A 17,062-nucleotide genomic window follows, 5' to 3' on the forward strand; every position below is an offset into this window, starting at 1 on the left:
TAATATTTAAGCACAATTAGAGTTTAATCTAGATTCTAGAGGGTCACATAAAAAGCCACGGCGGGCCGGATCTGGCTCACGGACCTCCAGTTTGACACGTGTTCTGTATCAATGATTTCTTTGTGATTTAATGTAAAACTGCATTAACTGCTGTTCTGTGTCAATAAGGTTGTAGAATGAAATTAACCCTTTGCATGGATTTGCGCAGATTTGTCACAAATCGCGCCGCCTGGGCATTATATCGGTAACATCAACAGTATCGATGTTACCGTCGTCAAAATCACATCTTTATGAGTCGGACATTTTCCTCTCGTGACATCATCATTCCAACATGTTTGTATGATTTTCTCCCTGATCTGAATGTTGCTTGTTTCGATTTTTCAGCTGCTACAGTCAAGTCAGAGGAGTTTTACAAGTTTGCTTCAAAGTTATTGATTACTGATCCTGGAGGTGAAAACTTCTAAACTTCACTGAAAGCCAGGCAGTTTCTTATTTTCAGACAGGATGGGAATTTACCTAAACTGTAGAAAAATGACTGCAGTAACACCTGGCAGTATCTGTACCGTGGTGTTTATGGCACAATTATTAGTATGGATTAGTATTGAGAGCAATATGTATTCATTAATATTTTTGAATGCAGTTAACTTTGCTTAAAAGTACATTTGGATTTAAATTAAAGGTGACACATACGTCATGTGAATGGTGGAAGTGGAGTTAATGTTAATTACTAAGAGCACTCAGGCTGCGTCACACTGCAGCCCAAAGTGACCCATTTCCGATTTTCTGCGACCTGCATCTGATCTTTTCAATGACAAGCGGGAAGAAAAACAACAGTCATGACGGACAATAACGAGGATTAAGTTGTTAAATGTGCTGGTTCCGGTCGGACAACAACTTCAAAAGTGTAAGCTACACTCAACAATTAGCATCCATGTTCACTTCCGCAAACACTGAGCGCTTCTTCTTTAAGGCAGTTGGCTCTCTACGTGGGACATTACTGCGCATGCGGGACACTTTCAGGTCGTTTGCAGTTCACTGGAAATCACATACAAGTCATATAATTACAAGTGTAAACAACCACGGCAAAAAAAAAAAAAAAATCTGATTTGAGAAATCGGAATTGGGTCACTTCAGGCTTCAGCGTGTAACTGGTGCTATTTTCTTCTGAAAGATTTGCTTGTTCGTTGGTTTTAAATTAATTTTGATTTATTTAAAATGTGCCATACTGTGAATCACACTTTTATGTAGCACTAAAAGTTGCTACATTACAGCCATAAGTGGCTGAAGTCCTAAACTACTTTTTCTGGTAGAGCTATTAGCAACAGGCTACTGTTAACAAGCACAAGGACAACAATCTGGTCCTCATTATGGGTATTATATTGCCTCATTATATTGCCAAATCTAGTTAGAAACAGGATATTAGTCAAATTACACTTTAGTAGTAAGCAACACATTAGCTCTTATTAGCAGTGATGCTAAATATCAGGCCTATTCATTCATACAAGCTTGTACTGCTTGAGCTGTTACCAATTTAGTGCTAATTAGCAATTTCACTACAATCTAGCCTTAAGTGAAACTCTGTGGTGCTGCTACCGATTAGCAATTGTCCAGGACTAATTTATGCTATCACTACAACCAGCATTAATCGTAAGAGCACATAGTGGGCTACAAATCAACTAACTATTAAGACCTTTGTGACGTTTCCACATCCTGTGTTAACTACAAACAGGCTAGTGCTAATTAGCACCAGCACTAATTAACAGATAACTGTCAGTGGCCTAATTCAAATTAAATCTGTCTCTATAAGCTGGTGTCAGTCAGGATGATATGGACAAGATAAAAAAAAAAACTGCCAAAAATGCCAAGGTACAGTCAATACTTAAAGAAGGTCAATTTTTTAAAGCTTATTTAATGTTTGTATTGCAATGAGTATGGTACCATTAGCTGTTATGTGTATCAGATTTTGTTCAGAAGTAATTTTCTAATTTATAATGCGGTCTTTTGTTGATGTCCAGAATCAGGCTGTAAAATAAACAGAACCGTTCCCCCTTGTGGCCATAGTCGCTGTTTTTGCTCTGTTTGGTCTGCAGTGTGGCCCGTGTGGCCCAGTCCATGTTCTGCTGCTGTTTGTTTTCTTTTTCCATCACTATAAACCAGCTGGATCGTTTTTAAGCCACAAACTTTAACTTCCTCTCTGTCTTATTTACGTTGTAAACTACCATTTAGATTAGAACATCGTACTTACAGGATTGCTGCAGCAGATATTACGGCACCAAGCAGAAGTCTTTCCTCTTATTAGACATTTGGTGGCGGGTCTCCCTCGGGCCGACCCTCAGGCCTCTGGCTGACATCTTTCCCCCTCTGTTCTTCCTGTCTCTGCCTCTCTGTCACATTTCTTCGCCTCCAGTTTCACCCAGTAATGAGCCCATATTTTACTCCTGCACTGGTTAAATTAATTAAGAGCAGCAGTAGAGTGTGTTCGCTTCATGTCATGCAAAATACATGAGACGAGATGTGGGTTCAGTTTTTCTGTAGTGTAAATGACTGTCGGATATAAAGGGAATACTATACGTCGATCCGGATGTAATATTTTATTGTTCCTTTCTAATTAATGTAAAGTATATGAATGAACATTTAGTAATAAACTTGTAACTTTATGCAAACCATTTGCTGTTTTCAGTTTTTCTTTGTTTGTGGTAGTTGAAAAGGGCTTAGAAATGCATATTTTCCTGTCACTTTCCTCCCATTATTTCTAATAAACACAAGTAAAAAGCATACTATCAATTTTAATTAAACAGCGCCTCTTCAGTTGCTCTTTTAGCCTATTTACACAATATATGTATTTATTTATGCATCCAGGGGAAAATGACTTTATGCCTGATGGAGCAAAATGCATCAAATTATGAAAGACCAGCGCAGTTTGTGAAGCACAAATTGTATAAAACTGAATTCAGTTTGCTTAAAGCTGTTGTTAATTTTAAATGGCAAAAGAACATGAGGAACAAGGAAAGTGGAAGAGTTTTAAAGAAGATATAGTTACTGTCAACATTAAAACTCTGCAAGAACAGGAAGTGTTTCTCATTTTGTTGAATGTATTTAATTTAAACTGCGTTGTAGAAACTTCTAGTCGCTCTCTAACGCTCAGTTACATAAATACTGATGAAGCTCCCAAAAAGCAAAATAACTTTGATAGCATTACAGTAAACAAACTAATAGTGTTTAGGCGTTCTGTGACGCTGTCATCTTCATTAAAACTTTTACATCAGTTTTTGGAATATTTAATTAGATCCAGATTTTTTTTTTTTGCATTTGTGAAAACAAACAGCCGTTTCAGATGGTTTTTAAGATGAACTCACATTACCTTCTCTTATATTATACGACTATTCCTCAGACTTTTACTGCACAGATGCATTTTTATGCCTTTTTGATCAAATATAATTTGTTTATTTTAAAACCTTGTCCTCTCATTTTCAAAAAAAGTTACATACAACTTTTCTAAAACTTTGTTTAAATTGACTTGTCATTAAAGATATTTTAATCTTTTTCATTTTATATTAAAATTGAAATCCTTTTTGTGGACCTATTTGGAAATATTGGTTATTTTAAGTTATCATTAAAGATTTCCTTTAAATTATTTCAGCTTTTCTTTCTGCGCATCAAACCCTTAATTGTCCTTTCAGTTTATTTCACCAGCTAACAAACCTCATTTCAGCTTGTTAAATACATTTAGACCACATTACTTTTGGTTTCTGAATGGTAAGTCAACATCAAAACACTTGCCTTTTCCAGCAGCCATTGTACAGCACATACAGCAGTAAAACCATCTGACAAAATGTGTTGGAACTTTTGGGTTGCTAGGTAACGAGCTGGGGTTTGCTGGGGTTGCTAGGTAACGGCGCAGTGCCTGCTGATTTGTGACACTACAGTCTGGAGGTTTTTGAAATGGCTTGTTTTCCAGACACCATAAAACATGAACGTACTGCCAAATAACAGCGGGGTGTTTTTTTTTTTGTTTTTTTTAAGTGTTTCTAAAAGCAGTAGAAACCCAAATGGAAGTATAAAAAACTGCAGAACCTGAATTCTGCACATGTTCCATTTAACACATAGATGCATGAAAAAGCCATAAATTAAAGACATTTACGGAGACGGCGGGTAAACTTGACACGAAAAATGAAATATCTAACAATTTTGAAAGTCTTGTTCTCCTTTGCCATTATTGGCTTGTTTGCTTTCAGCCGACATCGCTCTGCCTTTGCTAAAGCTTCCTGTCAGACAGAGATGACAGATAAAATCACAGCCTTTACGTTTCATTTCATGTTGAGTGATAAAAGCCTCCTTTGTTTCCTGTCTCCCTCCGCAATAAGCAGCCAGCTTGTTTGGGTGAATACTAATACGAAACTGTTTGTACAACTACAAAGCCAATTAACCGACTAAGAAGTGTCAAAAGCGTTTAGGCATGAAGGCAAGAAACTCGGGGCCCCTGAGAGACGAGGCTATCAGCGTAGCGAGTCGCTTTCTGTCTGCCTCATCCCACTGGATGAATTTGCTCCAGCACCAACTCCATCACTCGTTCTGTTCGACGTTTCTTTCTTCTCATACACTTTAAATCCATTCTTAGCAGTTTCATTCCAGCCTGCTCCTGCCTTCCTTCATGTTTCCCTCAGGTCTGGGGTGTTTACGCTGCGTCCCGTTCTCCTCCAGCAGAGGATGCAGCAGCAGACTTGTCTCAGCGCGGTGGTCACCGCCGGATCGCTGTGAGGATAACAGCTGCCACTCTGCTGTTGGGGAGCTGACGGAGAAGAACGGGGACAGGGGGGGAGACGCAGGAGCTTAAACACCTGGAAACTTTGCCTGCTATCTGCCCTAATTGGATCAGTTTTAGTAAGTGAATTGAAAACACAACCTTGTGTGGCGTCACTGGGTCTATTTTAGGGGGGCTGTAGACCCTCTGAAATATTCAGATGCCCCTTAAATAATTTGGCAGTTGGTTTCTTTATTTGTTTTTAATTTTACAAGTAACTGCCAACAAACTCGATATAATAGGGCCAGAATACGAGTTTAAATAATCAAATAAACTTTTATTTTTTAACTCAAATATGATTACATGCATATGTAAAAGGGTTTTATTTTAGCAATATTATAAGTTTGTCAAAATGTGTTTATTTACTCTTTGAATTTATTTAGTTTACGTCAGACATTTATTGGTGTTTTAAGTTCCGTTACGTTGCTCTTGGCAGTTGGTGGTTACCATAGCAACCAGTAACTGTCAGCTCCTCCCCTTTTTTTCTGTTGCCGTCGGTAACTGATATGTATTAGAATCAGCTGTGTTTTCTTTACAGGTATTATATTTTGAAATAAATTTTGGACAAATTTGATAGTGTACAGAGTTTTATGAGTAATTTTGCTATGTTTTGTGTTTGTTTTTAAATGTTATTGTTAACGTTTCCCATTTTAGCTAGCATATACTTTTTTTTAGGTATATGTTTGAGTAAAATGAACATTGTTCTTTTATTCTATGAACTACTGACAATGTGTCTCCAAAATTCCAAGCAAAAATTTAGTTTTTATTTGTAGAAAATCAGAAAAGGGCAAAATAATGAAAAAGATGCAGTCCTTTCAGGCCTCAAGTAATGCAAAGAATAGAATAAGGATATTCAAGAATAGTGAAAGATTACCGTAGATGGAATTTTAGCCATTTCCCATTTTCAGAAGCCAACTTCTGCTTCGTTTTATGTTGAGAAAATCTGTCCCAAAGTGCCTGAGAGCAGATCCGTAAATCACGGTTGAGGTGTTTATTGGTCAGCAGTGCAGCACGGCTATTTCACCGGTTTGGTCCCAGGTGTCTTTCAGTGTTTGCATGCATGAGTTTACAAACTTTCAGCAACCTTTCCCTGCTTCATGCGGCACAAATATTCTAATGTTTCTCAGGTGGAATATGAAACTCTGTAATATATCTGTACTCTGCTTAGCTGATAATTATTGCTGATGTTTAACTTTTTGTCAGGTCGCAGACCAGAAATTGGAGACTGATCTAATCTCAGACTTGCTAATTCTTCTTACCACCAGATATTTACATAAAATTAACAAAGAGACAATTATTTTATTTCCTCAATGCTTAATTTAAATATAAAGCTTTTCCTGCTTTGGGTCTCTTACTAAAATTATTTTTCTATTTGCTAAACACAGACAGAGATTTGATAGCCCTTTTTATGGCAGAATATATTTGCCATAAATATATTATGGCAAATAATATATTTATGGCAATAAATATATTAATAAATATATTATTTATTGCCATAAATAATATATTTATATTATTTATGGCAATAAATAATATTGCCATGTGGAGTAAACACATGGAGTTTACTTTCAAGTTTCATAATTGTCCAATCAACATATAGTAAAAAAAACCCTCATGATTGTTTTAGTTTACATGTCAGTTTGTTGATTTGACATTAAGTAGTTTGGCCAATAATAACTGTGGGTGGACATGGTTTCCAAGCTACTGGCCCAAGATCAGATTATTCTAAAAACAAGCTGTAATGGATTGGACCTTATCCATGTTCAGTTAGGTGGAACTGTGGGAAAATTGATCGAGGTAATGTTGGCAAAAAATGAACAGCGGTAGCAACAGAAAGTCCTGCAGAGCTGCAATAAAATCGAGCTGCTGGCTAACGTTAGCTTGTAAACATCGCTCTCTACCAGCTATGTTCGGCCTGAGCTAACGGTGGCTAACTGTAGCGAAGCTAGCGATGACGCCGGTGTTCTGACAGCGTACAACGGTTAGCAAACAGAACGACAGCGGCAAGGCCTCATGGAGACCCACCACAGAAAGCTAATGGGAGGAAATTATACCCAAGGGGTTTTGGTTTTTCAGAAACTGTGAGGAAAAGAGGACTTTCTCCACAACTGAATTTTATAAAAAAAAAAAAAAAAAAACGAACTCAGAATGACAGAAGAGGCTTTCTGCAGGCTCCTTGATGGCCATAAGGTCAAGTTGGACTTTAAGGAGTTGATTTTACAACTTTGCAAGAAAACAGACAAGAAAAAATAACTTGTAAAGGTAAGAGCTATTGTGCTTTGTGTAAATTAATATTAGCTGTTGTGATTGTGCGACCAGATGATTTTGTTTATTTGATATGCTGCTTTGAATATTGAATCATTATGGTGGGATGCTTAGAGTTAGTTTGAGATCAGTAATTGGGTTTTTGTGTTCCGGTTATCTTATTTCAGCAAATTGGATGATTTCTATTGTCATAATCGTGAGGTTTGGGATGATTTAATTAATTGCATTAGGCGATTTGTGAGTGAGATGGCAGTACATATAATGGAAATTAGCAGTCATCAGCTTTTGACCACCAGGTGTGTGATTTGACATGCTAGCTTGTTTGGAAGCTAGCATTAGCTTCAAACAGTTAAGGTGAGCCTTAATTGTTGTATTTGAATTTTTTTACCTGTTGAACTTAGGCCCATTTCTATCCCATTTACTAATCTTTTGAAGAGCGATGAGCCTTCCAGGGACCGAAGCCCGGTTCTAATATGGCGGACCCTCTTGTGAGGCATGAATGCAGTTACTAAAATGAATGGAAGTCAATACAAAGTCCTAATTTGGGTAGAAATACAAACTTGTGTGTGTTAAGTCTGTCTGGAAACCCCTGTTTGTTTGTTGGGTGTCAATAACTTTAGCCAAAACAAATTTATTTGGACAGCACAATTTACAGAAAAATGTAAGGAGTGTAAACTCTTTTTAACTTCCTTTTGAGTGGGTGTTATGGTCATGACATGGGCCTGTCAGCTACAGGGCCCGGGGCCCCTAGGATTACTAATCCGGCTATGTATGCAACATCTCCGGTAAATATTTTTTCATTAAATATTACATCTAAGCATTTTTGTAAGTACTTATTTGTATAATTTATCAAAATGTCAACTGGTTAATGTTGATATAAAATACAGTTATGTTGGGATAAAACTGTGGCATAAGTTGACTGAAAGTTGAATTATTCCAGATCCTATTTCCACCAAAGGAAAAGACCCAGACATGCTTTTAACATTTGCCAGTCATATTTTATTTCACTTTTAAGAAAAAAAAGAAAAGTTTGGTCTTTGTAAACATCTATATCATTGTTCATATCTTGCCATTTTCAGCATTTAAAAATACTTTACTCTTTACTACAACATCTCCAACATCAACACTGTAGTCAGAATGAGCGTGATTCATGCATCGACACACCCAGGGAGGGAGAAATATGAATGAACCCACACACCCAAAACAAAAGGATAAAAGGACATTTATTATATTATTTTACTAAGCTAAGTTGGTGTTTTTCTCTCTGAGAGGCTTTTCTCTTACAAAATGATCAGAAACGACACAAAACAAAAATAAATGTAACAAAACAATAGGATCCTAAAATGAACAAGAAAAAGAAAACTTGAAATACCAAAAACTGATAAAGCACTTTGTGACAAACATGTCTGCATGAGTATAAAGTGACAAAGATATAAATACTTGGAAAGGAGGAGTGGCTAAAGGAGAAAATAATCCAATAAAATATAAAAATGTTGATGCTTTTTTAAAGATGGAAATCTCAAACCACAAAAATTACAGTAATTCTTTGAATTTGTTCAGCATCACTTGTACAACTTTTAGATATAAAATATTCAAATATGAATTCACTTGAGTTGCCTTAAATAGAATTTTAATGATCAAGAAATATGACAAAGGAAAACTAATGGTGATTAAAAAAATAAATATAGAAAAGGTGCCTAATACAACAAAGAATAAATAGATATCAAACCAATATCCCTGTAAAATTCATCTTATAAACATAAATCACACCGACGTTTGTCATCAAGAGGTGGTACTTTTGGGTATTGTTATGGTAAACAACCAATATAATAACAGAATTCAGAGTAATAAGTATTTAAACAGATGGCAAAAAAAAAAAATCTAAAAAAAATGGTGAGGTAAATTTACCAATTTAAAAACAAAGTTATATCTTTGTGTATAATTAAGAATGTAATGTTGCTTTGCTTGGTCACTTCTGGATTCTTAATATTCTGGAAATAATTTTTTATGGAAATATGCCAACTCTGGAAAAAGGCAATGTAATCGTAACAGCAGCTTCCTTCATTAACCATCCGGGTTTTTCCATATGAACATTCTGCAGTACAATCCTCTCGCCTCCAACCTGATTTAACACATTCCTCTCATGACACACAAACACAGAGCTCATTAGGCCTTCAGATACATGGTGAACTGCAAATAAAGTGTGAAGCCAGAATATAGATTTCCCAGTTAGAAATTGACTATATTGCCCCCAGAAGTCAACCATTCTGGTTTCCAAATCCAACATGGCCGCTTTACGCATAGAAACCGCCAAGGAATACTTAAAGATGATTTGGATAACTTCCTTTCTTCCTTCTAGAAAATAAACAAAGTATTACAAAATATATACACTGGACAAGTAGGGAGCCATCATTTCTTTCTACAAACAATCTTGGCTTAAACTTATTGTAAATGAATAACATTTCCTTCTAATATTCACTGTTTTGTAGAACTGAGCCACGTTAAAAGGCAAAGGGTTCAGCCTAAGTGTTATCAGACAGACGAAGTGGTGCCATCACTGTTTTTAGAGTGCATTGCAAATGATAAAAAAGGTAATCGATACTCTACTTTTATTCGAAATGACACAAGCTATAACTTGGGTAAGACAAGTCATTTTCAGAACAAAAGTTATAGATTAAAAAAGTTGTGGCCACCTGGAACAGTAGTGCAGACCCAACTAGTTAGATGTAGGCTGATATAAAATTGTCATGGTATAATAGTTTGTAAAAATACAATGGTTCAGTATTTACACAAAAATAAAAGTCAAATGTATAACTATATTTATTTATATTTATTGTCTGTCATTTTTGTTCTTTTTGCTGGTCGTCTTGGCCAAAAATAGAAAAAAATTTTTTTTTACTACAATTGGTATTTGTTTTTTGAACAACATCTGAATGAGACAAAGATAACTGGAGTAAATGTAAAACATCCCCCAGAATATAATACAGCCAGTCTTATGTTCAAAAGTAATTTCAGTCCTTGTTAAATCATAAATTCACTATGATTTATACTGGCCAAACCCAGGTCTGAAATTTCTCAAATATTTCAAAACCTCATAATATGAAGTAGGTGAAAAGATGTCAAGAACCAAAGCAGTTCATGAGCAGATGTGAAATGAAATAATTTGAGTCATCAACCAGGTTTACCAGGGACATTTCTAACACTTTGAGTCCAGTGAACCACAGTCTCCCATTGGCTGTTTAACTGATAGTTTTAAAAATGGCGTTAATTTAAATGTTGCTAATTTAACAAGAGTGGTGGTTAAAGCTCCTTCAGTTTCCAGAAAACGACTGATTTGTTTTTTGCTATACAAGATACTTCCAAACTGCAGAATTTTCTGTTTTCAAAGCAAAGAGAGTGTCGTAGCCTTCTTTAAGCCGGCTGACTAGCAGTGTGCAGCAACCTGTGGGCATGGAGGGGCTCCCATTGCTTTCCTCAATACTCTTTATAGTTGAGCACTCCTGTTAAACCGGCACTTTTTCTGGCATCTCATTAAAGTGCCAGAAAACTTTGAACCATATTAATGAAACATTTCTTCAATTTTGTGAACCGTTTCTCTGATTGTTTCAGTTTTTAAAAACACATTTCTGCGTTTTCTCTGGCAATTTGATGTTTTAGCTGTCTGCATGTGGTCTACCTGTGACGGTGTCTTATGAACGTACGTAAACACGACGGCGGCGACCGTCAGCCGGTCGGGGAACGAACAGACGGCGACCTCAGCGTAAAATAAAAGGCGACACTTTCAACCCTCCTGCCAAGATCTATTCTCAGTTTTGAATGACAGCCAGATTTATTACAAATCTAATATTACGTGGCAGGTACCCCCCCCCACACACACACATACACAGATAATCCAATTTATAACCTTTTTTTGTTTTTATCCCCCCTGTGGGTCCGGCTGTTATTCGTATTCATTAATCTCGTGTTTGGGATGTTTGCCAAAGACACAGGGCAAGTCCTGGTAAGGAGATTACAACACCAGCTCACACAGACAAAACCCCCCTAACACACGTATGCTTCACAGAGAGAATAACTGAATGAGAAATGACACGGTAATGTTCGATAGAGGAACAGAAAACACGGATAATGAAAGAGAACGACGACACGGAGCTAGAGTCCCACAGACTCAGTTTAGCTGGTAGCCAAGCAACAGGCAGAAGGACAAAAATATTGTTACATTTCTTCACTTTCCAACATGCAGCTGTCCTCCAGCGAAGATTACCAACCTTTAAACAGCCAGGCTCTCTAATTCAGCCTGCTTGTTTACCCCGTGGCGTCAGCAGCATTATTATCCTGCTGCCTGCTCTTTCTTTAACCGGTTACAGAAGCTTAAGTCATTCAGGAAAAAGAGTCTGGCCAGACTGATGGCCTAGCAGCCAATCAGCAAGTCATGTTTTAAAAACACAAGCAAGCTAACGAGCAGTGCTACAAACAAGACTGAAGACCGGGCCGGCCAAAGCCTTTCTGGGGCCCTAAACAGGTTTTTATTTGAAGCTGGTCAACACCACATGATTATATTCTTCCTCAGCTATTTTGTGTAACATACCTACTAGCAATAACATAATTTGTAACTAGCTTACGTCGTGCCGGTGTTATGGCTATTAATTTGAACCTTACAGGAGTAACAAACTAAAACGAAATAGTTAGATTTTGAAATGCAGAGTGGTATTTAAGTGTGCCACATCATTTTAACTCTTTGAAAATAACACACTAAACAAGTTTCTTATCTTATATTTCCCCAATCATGGCAACAGCAGGAAGATATTAATCTATTATTTGTGTAACAACTGTAAAAATAATATAAAAATTGTTTGCCATGTGTAATAGCATTTAGTTTGTATAATTCAATGTTATTTTCAATGTACATACATTATCATGCTAGCGTTGTGCTCTTGGGGGCCCCCTGGTGGTGTGGGGGTCCCTAGAAGCCTCTTTACTTGCATATGGCGAACTAAAGACATGCTAAAGAAATGAACAGAAATTATACTGTGGAGGCCAGTGGTGTCAAAAGTGGCTAAAAATACCCATTTCTAAACCCTAAAATCTAAAAAATGTATATAAACGTTATTGGACAGATGTGTTCTTGTCAATGATCAAATTAAAGAGAGTGGTTGTTATTAAGAGAGAATACTTTTAACAAATGTTTTCCATCGTAGAATAGTTTTAATACGTCAGTAATAACTTTTACTTAATTAGAAATTAAGAAGGGGAACATTTTATTTCTTTATCTTCAGTTCACAAATTTAATCCTGGGACAGCAAAAGGTCCCTACGGCACACATTGGACAGACACCCTGATGTCGGCTAGAAGCCCTGAATGTAACTGCTGAGGGCAAAATCTTTACACTGATCAAACTTGGACATCTTGTCTTTTTTCTTTTGTCACTCAGTTCTTTCACTCTGCTAAAAATATTCTCCCCAGTCGACCTTGGATTGAACTGGGATGTACTGGAAGTGAAGGATACCATCGATGTTTCTAGAAAGCAATAACATTTCTGACAACTAAAATTGTACCAGCTGTTTCTGAGACAAAAACTATATTTTTTTGTTTTCCTGATCAACTCAAAATATAGTTTCTGAAAGAAGATGATAAAGACCGTCCAACAAAACAAATGTTAGATTTTATGGGGTATTTCACAGATTGTAGGAGGTATATATCTTATCTGGTAAGAAAATGATTTGTTTTACAGACAATTAACTGTAGCAGCATCATTTTCCTCCGTGTCTGAGCCAAATGAGGCAGAGAATTTTTCACTGCTGATGCCTAACTTCTCTTACAACCACTATATGCATAGCCTTTGCTTGAAGTGACGCAGTTCCTCTTACTCTATTCCGACCTTTAACTTAGGAATAATTTGATGTGTTTCTGCCTTCATTGCTGCCAAAAAAATGTTAAATTAAAGGAAATGGGTTGTTATACATGCAGTTATGCTTGCTGAACATTGTACTTGCTGGTCTTTTCAAAGTTTTGCTGGTTCTCATCAGCGTTGCAAACCTGTTTTAGTTGGGTTCAAAGTTTATTTCCTTGAAGTCTGCAGGCAGCATGGTCCTCAGTTAGAGGAAAGTAGCTTGGTTTCTGTGGGGTTTTTTCTTTCTGTAACGTGGTTTGACAAAGGGAATGAATTTATTAATAATCCGCGTCGACCAACCATATGCCGTCCCATCTGTCCGGTTCCAGACACGCTTCTGGGCAAGAGACGATCTAAAAACTGCGCTTCAACACTTCTTTTCCAGACAGACGTGGATGTCGGAACAGTTAATTTGACATGAAATGTGGCTTAAAACAATTTCACAAAAGCAAAACAAACAGATTCACCCATAAAAACACAGCAGATCACGTAGCACATTTGTAGTGTTGTACTCACCACAGCTGCCGGCACATTGGGGAGTTTAAAAAGTAAATCTGCACAGTTTAAAAAGGTTGTGTTAGTGATTTGTGACAATTTGTTATAGTTTGGTACAAAGAAACGCCCCGTGATGCAGAACAGACGCGTGATTCTTCAGCTGCCTTGTATTTTTCCCTTTAACTCTCTCAATCTTGTTCCCACAAAGATGGAGGCTTCACATAAATAAAATACCAGTCATGTCCCACACACATCGATACAGGTTTCTGATAATATCATGTACAAATAGAAACACTGGTTATGGTCATAGTTTGGATTTTTCTACACCGTTTCCTTCACAGTTGTCGTCACGATCACAGTCAGTACCATCCTTCATTTTGATTGGTCCTTCTGGTGTACGGAAGTCCCCTATTGGCTATAGTTCGATTAGTTGTTTTTCAAAGTGTAAACATTTTACGTAACAATGTGTAGCGCTCAGTACTTTTGTACATCCTCATCAGCTCGGCTTTTATTCCACTCTGCGTTTCTTGACATCTTTCTTCTGTCGCTCTGTTTTTGTATATTTGTTGTTGTTGTTTTTACAATTCCACGATAACAACATCAACACGTGACGCCATTGAAAAGAGTAGAAAATGTGTTTTGGGAGGAGGAAAAGGGGACATGGGAAGAGTTTAAAAAGGGTTTTATGGTGGCGACTTGTCACAACGTCGAGTTTTCTTTTTGGACACGTAGGGCGAGGATGGGGAACATGAGGCAGGCAGGGGGACGATCAGGACAGGAAGGTTTGTACAATGAGACAATTTTTGCACAGTGTATCCTTAAATAAGAGGAAGAAGAGGGTTAATTTATCATCTCGCCGGCAGGTTTTAGTGCAGGATCTCCTGAGGGCCCCGTCATTTTGAGTGTATTGAGAGGAAAAAGGCGATGAAAGTTAGAAGTCAAGGGCGATGATCCACTGTTCCTCTGTAGCACAGAGCCTTTCAAAAGTATTCATACCTCCTGAACTTTTTTACATTTTGTCGCACTACAACTGTAAACTTCAGTGGGATCTTACAAAATAATAGAAAAGATGAACTAAAGAATACATGGATTTCAAATCTGTTGCACACTAAAATATGAAAAGCATGCTATGCACATTACCCCATTTACTTGAATACCCTGTAAATAAATACATCAGTCCAATTCCCTTCAGAAGTTACTCAATCAGTGATTGGAGTACTAGTGTGATTTAACTTCTATATAAAACTTAACTTTTAGTGGGTGTATCACATATAATCTAAATAAAAAGTGTTAAAGTTTGAGGTTGTAATGTGAGAAAATGTAAAAATAGTTTCAGTGGGTATTCATTTTTCATGGAGGTGTAATGACAGAGGAAAGGCTGTCGGGGTTTCCTGCAGCTCAGTTTATCTCTAACCTTTTTCTCCGTCATTTTTCATTCGGCTGCTGCACGACGCGCTCTTCTCTCTGGTTTTGTTGTTGACTTTTGTGGCTTTATCGCTGACCTTCGTTCTTCCTCTCAGCTCTGCTTCTTTCTTCAAAGCTCAGCTGATTATCTTCTCTGCAGCTGGTTTGGCTTTAAAGTGAAACAACAGCAGTCCTCTGATGATAACACTGTTTCAAGGTTTTCCTTGATACACTGGAGGGCCTTTATTGTTCAAAGAGCTTCTTTAAAAGACGAGAATAATTAGTCTCAACATTGTTGGGGGAGCTGTTGGTTCTCATGAGGGTGTACACTCATTTTATTTAGGGAAAAAACATAATTGAATGACATGAAATCCATTTTCAGATAAAGTCTTAAGGTTTCCCACCTCCTCCGCACCAGTCAGGTCTCTTTCTAAAACACTTGTATATGGCAGTAGGCCTCCATCGAAGCCAGCAGGATGTAAATTAGCCACAGAGAGACGAACAGCAGCGACGTTAGCAACTTGCAAGTCCGCGGCCCGCCCAGCTCGCCTCCGGCCACCGTGGGTCGCCGGCGGTAGAGAAGCGTCAACACGCACACCACGGCCAGGATGGTGAAGAGGGTGACGGAGAAGGCCAGGTTTCCTGGGTCCACCCTGAAAGGCTTGCCCTTAGAGCGCCAGGCGATGGCGGCAATGGTCCACGCCACACCGATACCCAGGAAGACGTTGACGGCGTTGGAGCCAGTCACGTTGCCGATGGAGGCGTCAGCGTACTGGTCCTGGATGGCCGCAACCTTACTGGCAAAAGTATCTGAGAAAACAGCAAAAAAAAAATTTTAAATCAATATTTAAGTCGGCGGTGTATAGAAAATTATTTGAAGATGTAAAATGCATACAAGAATGGAAAAATATCAATTAAACCACCAGTATAGACCAAACGTTCAGTGTCAGGATTCAAATTTTACTGGACGATAAATTGTCCCAGAAATTATTGCGATAAACGATAATATTGTTCTGAAACCATTTTCAAGTAAGTTAAATACATAATCTTTACCTTCATAAAAATGTTTATGAAGGTAAAAAAAAGTATGTAGAGCACCAAGGTTCCAATCAGTAGATCTACTGAATGCTAACTAAGTTGAGATAAGTTTATGCTAAAAATAAATCTCTAACTCAACAATGGTGACTCTTGAGCAGTTTGTTTAGTACAAAGAGTGAGGGTGCTTTGAGGACTGTATGTTGTGCAACAACTCAAACAGCAGAGCGATGCAGTGACCCTGCAGTTTTTATAGGATTACATTTGCATAACCATAAATGTCTCAGCATGTTTCGGAGTATTAATTTAACAAGTGAGCCCATTAGAGCTGAAGGAGAAAAAGAGATTTGTCAAAGAGTTGTAATTACATGAAGTAGCTCTCCAATCAGAAAACAGAATTTGATCCTGAGGGTTGATCTTGCAGCCAAAACCATACTCTTATTGATGAGTAGTTGGTTTTCATCTGCAAAGTGGATTTTATATAGTCAGAAAACATTAATTTAAACATCTAGAAAGTCAGATTTTACATAACTTAGTACATATGATATAGGGGTGTAGTGATACAATAATTTCACGATACGATATTCTGGTCACGATACGATATGTATTACAATATTTGTTGAACGATACCATTCGATACGATTCAGTGCATTTTTAGGATTTTTTTGAAATATTTTAGAAGGACAGAGTGATTTTAGGGACATTTTGTGTTCCATAGACTTGAATTTAGTTAACTGAAAACTGATTAAAAGCACCAACTACACAATACCTGTTTAGAAACTCTGATTGGACAGTCTAACAGTCTGCASCTGGACAAAATGAATCAAAGATGCAGTGAGAGAATTAGTTTCTGTCATTTAATTCATGTGGACTTGACATAAAACTCAAAAGTTTAAACTGTAATCCAGGAGCAGAGTGGGGAGGTTATCAGGCTCTGTAGACTCTCAATATGCAAATGATTTCATTTATGTTTTTTCTTTTGGACACTGTGGCTGCATTTAATGCATATCAATTAGCAGGAGTATGAAAGACGTAAAAATAATGAACTATAGTATATTAAGAAATTATATGTAATCCTCTGTGCTACATGAATGCAAATTAAAACATTTGCAACAAGTAAATCAAGTAAATTAAGTCCAATATTAGGTCTGTGTGAGCTAAACGTGAGAGTGAGA

The 17,062-nt window shown here is 37.3% G+C and overlaps 1 protein-coding gene across 2 annotated transcripts in view; it reads right to left on the minus strand.

Moving 5' to 3' along the window:
* Positions 1-8,879: 8,879 nt before the first annotated feature.
* Positions 8,880-17,062, minus strand: part of LOC103480746 (sodium/calcium exchanger 1-like) — a 109,522-nt gene continuing 101,339 nt past the window's right edge. For both annotated transcript variants that reach the window (XM_008435908.2, XM_008435909.2), the window contains one exon: positions 8,880-15,662. In XM_008435908.2, coding sequence (XP_008434130.1) covers positions 15,283-15,662 — 380 coding nt within the window. In that variant the 3' untranslated portion in view covers positions 8,880-15,282. The remainder of the gene's footprint in view (positions 15,663-17,062) is intronic.

This window comes from Poecilia reticulata, linkage group LG18 (assembly GCF_000633615.1).
Source record: "Poecilia reticulata strain Guanapo linkage group LG18, Guppy_female_1.0+MT, whole genome shotgun sequence".
Taxonomy (NCBI): domain Eukaryota; kingdom Metazoa; phylum Chordata; class Actinopteri; order Cyprinodontiformes; family Poeciliidae; genus Poecilia; species Poecilia reticulata.